General features: G+C 57.9%; 1 protein-coding gene across 1 annotated transcript; it reads right to left on the reverse strand.

Annotated features, from left to right (window-relative positions):
- Positions 1 to 6,546: 6,546 nt before the first annotated feature.
- Positions 6,547 to 12,007, reverse strand: SFRP5 (secreted frizzled related protein 5). The gene is made up of 3 exons (XM_036438769.2): positions 11,277 to 12,007; positions 9,239 to 9,316; positions 6,547 to 7,569 (listed from the first exon to the last, which is right to left on the reverse strand). Exons 1-3 carry the CDS (start codon positions 11,803 to 11,805, stop codon positions 7,223 to 7,225), a joined length of 954 nt encoding a protein of 317 aa, XP_036294662.1. The 5' UTR covers positions 11,806 to 12,007; the 3' UTR covers positions 6,547 to 7,222.
- Between the last annotated feature and the right edge of the window lie 463 nt (positions 12,008 to 12,470).

The raw sequence follows: 12,470 nt of genomic DNA on the forward strand, positions 1-12,470 counted from the left end.
CCCCCAGTGCTGGCTGAGTGTGCAGGCCTGGGCTGTGCCTGCAGCACGGGGGTGAACGGGCATGGAGGTGAAGTCGTGTGAGCCGGGGACAGGAGGAGGAAGGCTGTGCCTTACACAGGAAGGGCTCAGCACATGTTTGTTGGATTGACTTGAGGCTCTGTCTTGTGACCAAATTGTGGAGGCTGGGTTTGTTGGGACTAGAATTCAGTAAACTAAGTAATGCAGGCTTTAGAACGGAAAGATTTTAGCTAATCCTTCTGAGAAAATAAAAAAGGATCTGCCCTAGGTGAGGCTGGGAGCCAGCCCGTAAGAGGATTGGCTGTGAGATGGGGGGAGGGGGTTGTAAGTAGTTCTTGAAGGCTGGGGTGTGGGGTGTGGAGTGTAGGGTGTGGGTTGTCAGGCACTGTGGTAAGTACTTTACACACATTGTTTCATTTAATCCTCACTGTGGCCCTGTGAGGCAGGTGCTGTACTTCTCCCCATTTTGCAGGTAAGGAGATGGAGGTCCAGGGAAGTTAAGCAGTGGCTGTGAAAGGCTCAGCGTGGCACTTTGCAGACCAGGGCCGCCCAGGAGCTATGCCTCCAGATGGTAGGCCCGGGGCAGTGAAGAAGGGAATGTGAGACCCAGTTGTGGGGAGCTGGGCTCTGTGGCAGCCCCATAACCTCGGATTTAGGTGCCAGGTGTCCTTGTAGCTGTGGCCCGGTCTGGTCTAGGTGGGATTCTGCGAAGCTCGGAGCTTCCCCTGGTATGGAGGACCCAGCAGCTCCCAGGGGTCCTGAGAGGCATGGAAGCAGCAGGACCTTGTCCTGGCACTTTTCAGGATGCGCACCCTGGTCAGTGTGCTCGGCTGGGCATCGTCACGTACACCAAAAGGTTGCTGGTTTGATTCCTGGTCAGGGCACATGCTAGGGCGTTTGCAGGAGGCAGCTGATCCATGTTTCACTCTCTCCCTCTCCCTTCTCTCTAAAAAGCAACCTCCACAAAACATAGAAGGCAGCCTTAGCAGTCTGTGGGTCATCAGATAGAAGAGTGGAAAATAAAATAGGGCCTTTGAGCAGAAGGGGACAGGAGTGAGAACAGGCCTACGGAAGAGGGAGCAGGAAAGCTGCTCCGGCAGCCGTTCTATCCTCTCAGACAGGGGTGACACTGCCCATCGAAGGATTCGTGTTCCCCACCGTGTTCGATGGAGCAGGGACTTAGAGCCTGCATGAGTCAGGGATGTCCAGGAGGTGGTAGGGGAGGGGGCTTGCTGTGGGCCTGCTCTGCTATCCGCTATAGTGATGCCATTTGAGTTGCCATAGGGGCCTTTTCCCCCGGCCTTTCTATGTTACTTCACTCATCTGTAATATGGGCATGATAGTGACATTGGTCTCAGAGGGCCATTGTGAGGATTAAATGAGGTTAGAGTGCAGTGCCTGGCACATAGCAAGCACTCTGTAAACACCGGCTTATTACCACCATCCTGGCAATCTTCAGAGGAAGAAAGAACAGCTCTGCCTGGGTGGCTTAGAATAGCAGTTTATTATTATTATTATTATTATTAATATGTATTTTATTGAGTTTTTACAGAGAGGAAGGGAGAGAGATAGAGAGCTAGGAACGTTGATGAGAGAGAAACATTGACCAGTTGCCTCTTGCACACCCCCTACCAGGGATGTGCCCGCAACCAAGGTACATGCCCTTGACCGGAATCGAACCTGGGACCTTTCAGTCCACAGACCGACGCTCTACCACTGAGCCAAACCGGTTTCGGCAGTTTATTATTTTTTTTATACTAAAAAATAACCTTCGATGGTTAGTCAGGAAAGAGTCTCAGAGAGTGGCCAGAGTGTAGTTGGAATAAGCCAGGTCAATATCATTTTATTTTGGGAAAAGGAAGACAATGCCGAATGTTGGTGAAATGCAGACCGTAGCACAGTAGCTTGTGGGACATGGGATACAGGACATGAGAAACATGGTTCCCATCATCTGAGGTGGGTAGCCCCACAGAGGGGAAGCCAGGGCCACCTCCTTATTTACAGGTGGTGTGTGAGGGCCTGAGTGAAGCAGGCTGGGACAGACGGCTTTACAGGACAGGAACCAGTATCAGGGCTGCATTGTGCCTTACATTGGTGTGGAGAGGGCTGGGCGTGGGGTGGCCCGGAAGGCAGAGCTGGCTGCCTGTGTAAAAGGTTCCTTCCAGTTCTCAAGCACCAGGAGGAGGGGACAGGAGCCAGGTTCCGCTACAGCCCTGGTGCCTTCTGAGACAGATCTGGGATGGGCTGCCAGCTCCCTCGGCCTGGCTGGGTTTGAGGGTTCTGCCCATCTTTTTGGGGTTGGTAATGGTGGGAAGCAGGCTCTAGTGGCCCTGGGAGACCTTGTTCTGGCCATGCTTTCTAGGATCTTTGTGGTCCTTGATCACCTTCGATACTGAAGACAGACGAAGCTCCACTCTCATTCCCTTGTCTCCATGGAACCTTCAAGGAAGCAACCCCTTTGAGGGGCCCTAGCTTCAGCCTCTTTCCTAGTGCAGGTGGCCTTAAGAGAATGATAATACCAATGTGTATTGTCATGTAAATGTTATGTAAGTCCCCAAAGCTAGGGTCTGTTATTTATTCCATTTAACTGATGGGTACATGAAGGCCCTGAGGAGGTTGAGTAACCTGCCCCAGGTCACATAGCTAGGAAGCCACTGGGCCAGAGGTACCTATAGATGCCTCCTAAGAGAATCTTTGGGGGAACGGCTGTCCTGACTGTTGTCACCCTTCCCTGTTCTGCCTTGGCCCCCTCGAGCTCCGGGCGCTTCTGAGCACTGAGCTAACAGGAGGGGCCTGCCCACCCTAAGCCCAACGAAGTGGGCACAGCCTCCGGGGGAACAGAGGCAGCCTTGTGGTAGGAGCTCTCCCCACTCTGCCAACTCCCAGTGCCCCCCCCCCCCTCCCGCCCCTCACCTTCCTTGGCTGGGGCTGTTTTAACACCCAGAGCAGCACATTCCATTCTCTGGCACAACTGGGGGCTAGGGACGCTGGATTCCCCTGGCTGCTGCTCTCTTCAGGGCCCCAGTAGAGCCTGCTGTCTGGGTTGGGACACTGGGTCTCAGCCACACACATTCCAGGAGCAGCCACCCCCCACGTTGTATTTCCCAAGCAGTGAACTTTAACTAGGATTACAGCCGACTAAACAGTTGTGGGATGTGAGCTTCCTTTGTGAGACCCAAGAGGCTGAGTGCTGACGGGGCTGAGAAAGGGAGTGGGGTCATGGTGGGCTGCTCTGGGAGTCCCGAGAAAAGCCACAGTCTGAGGCTGGCTCCTCCGCTGCTGTCAGGGCTCCTAGTTATCGCCCTGTGAAGCAGGGTGGGGGTGGGGGTAGGGGTGGAGGTTGGGTGGCAGAAGCTTGGCTGTCTGTACCCCTCTGGCCTGCCCTTGGCTCAAATCCTAGCACTACCATCATGTATAAGCTGTGTGATCTTCAGCAAATTCCTTAACCTCTCTGAGCCACCTTACTAAAATGGGGATAATAATAGTACCTGCCTTGCCAAAACTGGTTTGGTTCAGTGGATGGAGTATCGGCCTGCAGGCTGAAAGGTCCTGGGTTCGATTCTGGTCAAGGGCACATCCCCAGTAGGGGGTGTGCAAGAGGCAGCTAGTCGATGATTCTCTCTCATCGATGTTTCTAGCTCTCTATCCCTCTCTCTTCCTCTCTGTAAAAAATCAATAAAATATATTTAAAAAAAAATAGTACCTGCCACAAAGGGCTGTTGGGAAGCTTACATTAGAGTGTTACAATGCTTTGAGTAGTGTCTGCCATCAGCATAGTCTTGACACTTACTGATTCCTGGTATTATATGTCTTCTCCCCTGTATTGGGGATATTTTTCCTGAAGCAGAAGTCCAAATGTACCTTCCACTCCCCTTCTGAAAGTGACAGTTCTGGCTTTTAGATAAGCTGTTCCTGTCTTTTCCCTTCTTTTCTATCAGTAGTGGTTTCTTAGTTGATGAATAAGTCAATTAGGGGTTTATTGAGCACATATTTGCAGGCCTGTGGTAAAAACAAAACAAAAAACTACCTACCATTTAATGAACATTTTCTAAGTGCTGGGTATTGTTTCTAGGTACTTTTTTCTTGAAATATATTTTTATGGATTTCAAGGAGGAAGGGAGAGGGAATAAGAGATAGAAACATTAATGATGATAGAGAATCATTGATCGGCTGCCTCCTACACACCCGCCATTGGGGATTGAGCCCACAACTTGGGCGTGTGCCCTGACCAGGAATTGAACCATGACCTCCTGGTTCATAGGTCTATGATCAACCACTGAGCCATGCTGGCTGGGCTCCAGGTACTTTTCATACATTTTCCCACTTCACACTCAGCTACCTTGTGAAATAGACATGATGACTGTTTTATAGTTGGGCCCTTTTCCCAGTGTCACTCAGTCCCTAAGTCACAGGATTGGACACCAGAACTGGGCTTTGCTACCTCTCCTCACCTGATCTTGAGTGTTTAGCCCCATCTTTCCTGTTCTCTCTCAGAACGCCTAGTGTGCCCAGCTGAAACACTTGACTTCTCAGCTCCCTTGCAACTAGGGGGCCCTGTGACTTCTGGCTGGTGAGCTAGAAGTGGAAATCTACCATGTAGGACTTGTTGGGAAATTACTGTTTTCCTGATCAAAAGGGCCAGAGACCGCTGACACGCGGCTTTTGCTATGAGCAGTTCCCCACCTTGCTGCCCGAGTGTGGCCGAGAAGTTGGGAGGAGGCACCATGTTGTAACCATGATCACAAAAGGCTCCCCCCCCACCCCCCCGGGGCAGAGCAGAGAGACAGAACAGCCTGGGACATGGACCCTTCCCTGCTCTTCTCAAGCCCTAGTGTGCAGGAGCCTGTTTCCCAGCGTTTCTGTTCCACGCAGTCAGATGCAACTCTTCAGAATACACAGCCCAGGTGCCCACTGTGCTCCAGCAGACTCCAGACCAGCCAGGAGGGAGCCCCCAGGCGGGGGTGTCATGCCTGAGGAAGTGAAGGGGGGGCTCCAGGCCTCCCTGGTCTCTGGGAGGATCTCTCTTGGTCCCAGGGAAGATTCTGCCAGGGGACAGACAGGCGTGTAGAGCAGGCCTGGCGCCTTCGTGGGGGCTGGGTGAGAGGGCTCTGCCGGGCTGGGCTGAGGGAGCTCTCCCCGCCTGCTCTCTCTGGCTGCCAGCACCTGACAGAGGTCAGTATTGTGCTCTAGCCAGAAGAGGCCCGGTCCTGTAGGTTCAGTGGAAAAATCATCCCTGGTCCTGGTTGACCGTGGAAGTGTCCGTAAACATTTGGTCAGGGCAGGAGGCTGGCAGACAAGGGGCGGATTCAGGGAGCCAGGTGGGCCGGGCAGGGCTGGGGCGAGGGTGGGTGGCGGCGGTTTCCTCGGAGGTGAGGAGGAACAAGCGGCCTCTGCTGCTCCTGACCTGTGGGGAGGCCACCTGACTTATGGCCGGGCTGATTTACGGGCATGCTGTCAGACCACCTGTTAGCTCCACTGCCCACCGCAGACGGAGCCCTCCGGCTTCCTCGGGCCTCTGAGGCAACGGAGAGCCGCGGGAGCCAAGGCTCTCACCTCGGGAGAGCGTGTCTCGTCCTGGAGGAGCAGCGGGCGTGACGGGAGGCGTTACAGCTGTGCCTTCACTGGTGAGGGAAGCCCTCTGGGGGTGTCCCCCGCTCCCTGCTCTGGGCGCATCTGCCCTGCCCCTCCGTCTCTGCTGGTGGACGCCCCTAAGGATTCTCTGGGCACCACCTCTTCCAAGTGCTGGACATATGACTGGCAACAGCCTGTCGCCTCCACTTGAAGGCTTGCCCCTCCCTGCCCCTCAGGGAGCAGCCTCCATCTCACTGGCTCACTGAAGAAGCCCCTCGGGCATCCTAGCTGGTGCCCTCCATGCAGGCAGGCCCAGTGCCCTCCTCCTGCCTCCGGTGTGGGTGTATCTGGAAACCTAGATGGAAGGTCTTCCCTGGGCTGCACACCACCCCAGCGAGCGTGGAGAAACACCCTCCAGAGATTCGGAAATAATTGCTTTTGAGTGAGGTCCAATGTTTCATGGAAGGTGGGGCCTGAGCTGCTACTTCATGCTGATGCTCTGGTCCAGAGACCACCATTCTGCACCCTCATCTCCATGTCAGGTCCATGTGCAAGGGTGTCTGTGTGCTGAGAGTGTAGGAGCAGCACGGTCAGGCCTCTGGCTCCTCCAAGTAGCTCTGTGGCCTGGCCTCTTGGCTCCTCAGAACAGGCATTGCCTGAGGGAGGGAGACTCCTCAGGACCGTGGGAGCCTTCTGGCCGTGGGAGGAGGCTGGGGAACTTGGCTGGCCTCAGAGACAAACAACGGCCAGTTCCGTCCCTCATGGGTGGGGATGATTGGGGTGACCCTTGTTGTGTGCTCCTGGGCGATCCTGCACAAGCGTGGACGCTGCTGTGAGGCATTCTGAGTATGTGTGTGTGGACAGGCCGTGGGCCATGACAAGGGCCTCTTTCTAAAAGTCCCTTCTGAACCTCCCTCTCCCTCGCTCCAGGGACCACCTGACAGAGAAACCACCTGGTCAAAACCAACTGTTGTGTTCTTTAATTAAAAACTTAACAAAACAAACCGTTAAACACCAAACCCTACCTGCATCAGCCTAGTACCTGCGGCCTCGCAGCAGTAGCAATAATTTACTCGTTGTCAAGGTAAAGGGGACATGCAGGGGCCGAGGAATGAACCCCAAGAAGCGAGCTTATGGGAGGGGATCTAGGCTGGGTTTCTCTCTTGTCTAGGGGTAAGGGAGCTGGCAGAGATGGGGACAGTCGGGAGGAGTGGCCAGAGGGCACTGTGGCCCTTTGGGGGCTACGAGAGGACACACGCAGGGGCAGCGGGGGTAGAGAACTGTCCTCCAAGTTCAGCCTCATATCCAGACTCCCCTCTCCAAGGCGAGGTCCCCCATCAGAGGGGAGCTCACACCATGGTCCACTCCAGAAACTGCCTCGGCTGCTCACAGCGCCTCTACCCTTCCTCTGTCTCTCCTCCTTGCCTACTTTTTGAGACTCTGGGGGTTTCCCCTCAAAAGAAGAAAAACCTTATTTTTAAGAGAGGAAGCTCCCAGGTACCCCAAAAGCCTTCAGTCGAGCACGGCTCGGGCTCCATGCCTGTCCCTTAGGGCCCGTGCCGGCACTGGGGGCAGGAGGTGACAGTGTGCCCCAGGGCAGGGAAGGGGCAAGGCGCAGCTGCGAGGGCCCCCTTCAGTGGGGCTCACCGGCCCCGTAGAAAAAGGGGTAGTAGAGGGAGCAGGGGTAGGAGAACATGAACTTGACCGCGAACTTCATCTCCTTGTTCTTCTTGTCCCAGCGGTAGACGGCCATGAGCAGCAGCTGCCCGTCCACCTTGCGGCCCATGACCAGGAAGCTGCCGGCCAGGCTGTCCAGCTGCGGGCAGGGGCAGCCCGCCCCGCTCTTCATGTGCAGGACCAGCCGCTTGGTGTCCTTGCGCTTCAGGGGCCCCGGCTTGAGCAGCTTCTTCTTCTTCTGGGCTGCGATCAGCTTCCGGTCCCCATTCTCCACCTTGATCTCCTTGATGCGCATTTTGACCACTGCGTGTGGGGGTGGACAGAGGACAGCATGAGCACGGTCAGGTTTGCTCAGGATGCTGGTGGCCTCACTGCTGGTGCTCATGCGTGAGGCGTCAATGGGGAGCGACACACGCACACTCTCATGTTTATGAAGCTCCTATCTTGCGTTGGACTTTCACGGACAGTATCACATTGGAGGCTGGAGGTGCGGGTAGGGGAAGTGCACTGTGAGCTCTCGAGGGGTGTGTGGTGGTGGGCTATCCAGGGAGGGCGATGTTGGAGGTGTGGTGAGCAATCGGAGGGCTTGGTGGGGAGGGGTCCTTGAGATGGAGGGAGGCTGGACTTCATGTTCTCCAGGGATGTTTCTGAATGGGATTTCTGGTTCTGTGTGTGTGTGTGTGTGTGTGTGGTGGGTACAAGTCGGTGTGTATGTGTGTTTGAGTCCACATGCGTGAATGTGGGCTGCTAAGTGTTTGACAGCTGACTCTCGGGAAGGAGTCTGCCCTGTCATTCGCTGGTTTCCGTGGGGTAAATACCCCTGCTAGGATGCACATATCACTGAGTACAAGGCTGGGAAGCTGGTGTGAACACACTACTACCCTGTGTGCAACTGTAGTGTGGGTGGGTGGGTGGGAGTGTGTGTGTGTGGTACTGTGTGTTGTGGGTGGGAATGTGAGAGTGTGGGGCACCGGAGGGATGTAGGAGAAGAGTGGTCAGAGAGTGTCCAGGCCTTCCAAAGTGACCACAGAGGGCCTCACACAGTTGGGAACAGGGAGCCCTGAGCTTGGGGAGGAGTCCGTTGGGCTCGTCTCCCTCTCCCTTCTTCAGGCCTCTGGGCCCATCTCAGCATCCAGGGAGAAGTCCGAGAATTTTTCCACCCAGGGAAGGAAGCTTTTATGAAATCTCTTCCTTTCTTCCCTTCTCTTCCTCCCGCTCCCTCACCTCCTCATTTTCTCTCTTGGACACACACACCTTGTGATAAAAGAGTGGTATTCTCTTTCCAAACAGACTAGCAACATGAGAGACCTGCTGAAGTAAGGATTTCATACCCGCCCCCCCCCCCCCCCCCGTGTCTGTCTGTCTGTGTCTGTCTCTCTCTCTCTCTCTCTCTCTCTCTCTCTCTCTCTCTCTCTCGAACAGGGAGGCCAAGACACAAAACAGGAGCCGGCTTGGCGGAGAGCACAAACTGGACTGTGTGGTCCATGCAGGAGCCGGGGCCTGACTGCACTAGACTCAGCTGCCCGGGAATGGGGAGGCCCCAGGATGAAGCTGTGGGGCAGGTGACCACAGCCCCCCTGGCCAGAGTACCAGTCCATCGGGTACTCAGGAGAGGACCCCAGGCACGAGGGGACTGCACCTCCGTTCTGGAGCCCATTTCTCCCACCCGCTGCTCCCATCCATCTCAGGGCTCAGCCTGCTCCCCACACAGAGAGCCCAGCCCTGGAGGCCCCTCTGGATGGTGCCAAGCGAGGGATGGCGTCTGAGGCCTGTGGACCATGGCTGGAAGCCCCTGAGATGATATTAAAAATGGGGGCATTTCTCTGGGGAGAGGGTTCATGGTTATCATCAGTCTAAACGGGGTCCCTAAGGCAAAAAAACTTAGGGTTCACAGTGATAGGCATGGACATATGTGTTCATATATGTGTGTGTCGAGGAGGAGGGCGGGTGGCTGCGTGGGCCCCACACTCACCGAAGTCGCTGGAGCACATCTGCTCCATGAGGCCGTCCGCGTTGTGCTCCATCTCGCACTGGGCGCAGATCTTGGTCACTGGGGAGAGAGGCAAGGGTGGGGCTGAGGGAGGCTGGTGTGGGGACCAGAGTTCAAAGAGCCACTCAGGGTGCAGGCTCCAAGGACGAGCCGCCTCCCTGTGCAGCCTCCACTTCTCACCAGGAAGTGAGAGGTGGCAGTGATAACAGCACCTGCTCACCGAGTGGCTGTGAACAGGAGAGAGACAGGTTGGGCAGGGACAACACTGCCCAGGTGGGCGCGACCGCCCGTTACCCTGCAGCTGCAGCGGTTTCGTTTAATCCTCAGAAGTAGGTTTTTCTTTGTTTTTAAAGACAAGAAAACTGAGGCTCAGAGCGGCTACCCAAGTCTGCAAAGATGCGAGCGCCGAGCTTGGGACTCGGGATCTGTGACTCCCAGGCTGGAGCTGGGAGAGGGCGCTCAGGGGTTCTTCCTAGGAGCACAGGGCCCAGACGTGGGGCAGACAAGACTCCTGGCAGGACAGGGACAGCCTTAGCGCTACCACCATGTCTGACTTCCCAAAGGGAGCCAGAAGTCTTCACTTTTACACAAAAGAAGGAGTTTTGTCTTACACTCAGGCTGCTGCTCCCGAGGCCCCTGCACAGCCTCTGGTCTCCCATGTCTCTGTCCCCGGGTGGCCCCCCCAACATGGGGAAAAGGGGCTCAGATAGGGCGGAGTTTGGGGGAGGGGCCAGGTGGGATTCCCTGCTTCCAGACTGTAAAGGGCTGGCTCCCTGCTGGGGACTAAGCCGTGTCCATCCCCACTGCCTCCCTGTCCCATTTTCAACCCAAGGAGGAGTTCCCTTCTCCTGACACTCCGCAGCCCCCACCCAAATGAGACCCCCAGGGGAGGGCCTGATGTGAGGATGGGGGACTTGTTGGTGAGGTGAGCCTGGGGGTGGGCAGGGCATGCTGAGGTAGCTGTTTTTTGGGGGCCAGCCAGATAGGAAGGAGGAGAGCTGTGCTGCCCTCGGGGAAGTCCCAGGGTCGGGGCTCCTCGGGGTCTCAGACTAAGAGCCCAGGAAAGCTTTCCTGCTCAACGCCCGGGTTTATCCTCTTGTCTGGTGCTGGCTGGGGGCTACTCCGTTCGGAAGGAGCTGGGCAGACGGCGGGGAGAGGGGGTGAGGGGGTGCACAGTGAAGGGGAGGCTGAGGCCAGGGAGGTATTAGCGGGAGTGGGTTTTGGGAGGCTGGTGGGAGGTCTCGCCTAGGATGTCAGAGGTTTCAGGAACTGGGTCTCTCTGTCTTACAGATGGGAAAACTGATGCTGAAGGGGCAGAGCCTGACTCTCTGCTCGCTCTTCTGCACTGACCCTTGCTCAAGGTCTTGCAGTTGGGGGGCTGAGGAAGAGAGCGGGAAAGTTCGGGAGAGGAAATGGGGAGATGGGAATCAGCCCGGTGTGCACTTAGTCCCCAGACTTTCACTACATCCCTCCCCGTAGCCCTCCTCCCTCCCAAGTCCCCCAAGCTGGGTGGGAATCCTTGTCTGGATGCCTTGGGGCCCAGGTTTGTGGAAGAGGTAAAAGCGTGGTTTGTCGACCCCCCAACATTCTTGGGCTGAGAGAGGCAATGCGGCATTTACCAGGACGCCCTGGGAGGAGGGGACAGCATTGGGACCACCCAGGCATTCACCGCTTGGGGAGGTGGGTGCCGCAGGGAAGCCTGGGGAAAGGTTTTCAGGCAGTTCAGTGGGGAGAACCCGTGGGAAGGTCCCGGGCCGCAGGGAGGCTCTGCTCTGGCAGTCCGCGGGTTTGTGGGGAGGCGGGAAGGCCGTGGAGACAATCCCGGGGGTGCTCAAGGCTAAGCGCATAGGTGTGTGTGTGTGTGTGTGTGTGTGTGTGTGTGTGTGTACAGGTAGTTGTTTTTTTGGGGGGTCCGGTTAGATAGGAAGGAGAGCTGTGCGGAGGGGCTGGGGGAGCGGCGTCTGTCCGGGCACCCGGGGCCATCGGAGCGCGCGGGGGCGGCGGGGCGGGGCGGCGCTACCTGGAGGCGCTGTGGCGGGCAGGTGGCCGAACTGCACGGCGATGCACAGGTCGTTGTCCAGGGGGAACTTGTGGCAGTGCAGCATCTCGGGCCAGGGGAAGCCGTAGGCCTCCATGAGCGGCGCGCAGCCGGCGCGCACGGCCTCGCACAGCGAGCGGCACGGGTAGATGGGCTGGTCCAGGCAGACGGGCGCGAAGAGCGAGCAGAGGAAGACCTGCGTGTCCGAGTGGCAGCGCTTGGCCAGCAGCGGCAGCCAGCTGCTCGCCTGCTGCTTCACCTCGGCCAGGCTCTCGTGCTCCAGCAGGTTGGGCAGCCGCATGCGCTTGTAGCCCACGGTGTGGCAGAGCGGCAGGTCGGCGGGGATGTCCAGGCACTTGGGGGGCTTGGAGTAGGAGCGCCCGTGCAGCGGCTCCGCCTGCCAGCCGTAGTAGTCGTACTCCTGCCCGCGCGCCGGCGCCCCGCGCAGCGCCCCCAGCAGCAGCGCCAGCGCCAGCGCCGCGGCCCGCGCGCCCCCCGCCGCCCCCCGCATGGCTGCGCGCACCCCGCCGCTCGGTGCGCGGCGCCCCCAGCCGCCCCGGGTGCTCCCGCTGCCCCGGGTGCTTCCGCCACCACGTCCCCCTCCAGCCGCGGCAGCCGGAGTCCTCGGAGTGGGTGGCCGATGTCGCTCCCCTCCTGGGCGCACGCACCAAGTGGGATCCTGGCGCCTCCCACCTCGGGGCTCCAGCCCGGGGCCTCGACACGCGCCCCAGCCAATCTCAGGCCGCCCGGCCCCACCCCAGGGCGGCGGGGAGGCAGGGAGGGAGCGAGGGAGGCAGGGTGGAGCCCCGGCGGCCCCTCCCACCCGCTCCCGCGCCTCCTGCCCGGAGCCCGCTCCTGCCACCGCCGGGCCGTCTCGCCTCACGCCTCTCCTGGAGGCTCCCTCACTTCTCTGGACATTTCCCTCGCCCCTCGCCCTCGTTCTCCTTCCTCCTTATCGCTCTGCGGCTCAGCCTCTCCTGTTCCTCTTCTCACTCACTCCGTGCGCTTATCTCTCCGTCTGGGCCTTTCCCCCTCCACTCTGTTTTCTCTTCCCCGACACCTCGGGCTTCCCTCCTCCCAGCGGGAGGCTCCTGCCTGCTGCCCACACCCTCCAGGTTCAGGCGGTCAGCTCGTCCCCCTCCCCGCCCTCCAGCATTTTCGGAGCTCCTGCTTGGT

The sequence above is a fragment of the Pipistrellus kuhlii genome, unplaced genomic scaffold (genome assembly GCF_014108245.1).
Source record: "Pipistrellus kuhlii isolate mPipKuh1 unplaced genomic scaffold, mPipKuh1.p scaffold_m20_p_15, whole genome shotgun sequence".
NCBI classification, from domain to species: domain Eukaryota; kingdom Metazoa; phylum Chordata; class Mammalia; order Chiroptera; family Vespertilionidae; genus Pipistrellus; species Pipistrellus kuhlii.

Coding starts and splice junctions, on each gene's coding strand:
- SFRP5 (XM_036438769.2), bottom strand. CDS start 11,805: ATGCGGGGGGCGGCGGGGGGCGCGCGGGCCGCGGCGCTGGCGCTGGCG. Junction 9,317..11,276: donor GCCCGCCACAGCGCCTCCAG/GTAGCGCCGCCC, acceptor CTCTCTCCCCAG/TGACCAAGATCTGCGCCCAG. Junction 7,570..9,238: donor GATGTGCTCCAGCGACTTCG/GTGAGTGTGGGG, acceptor CCCCACACGCAG/TGGTCAAAATGCGCATCAAG.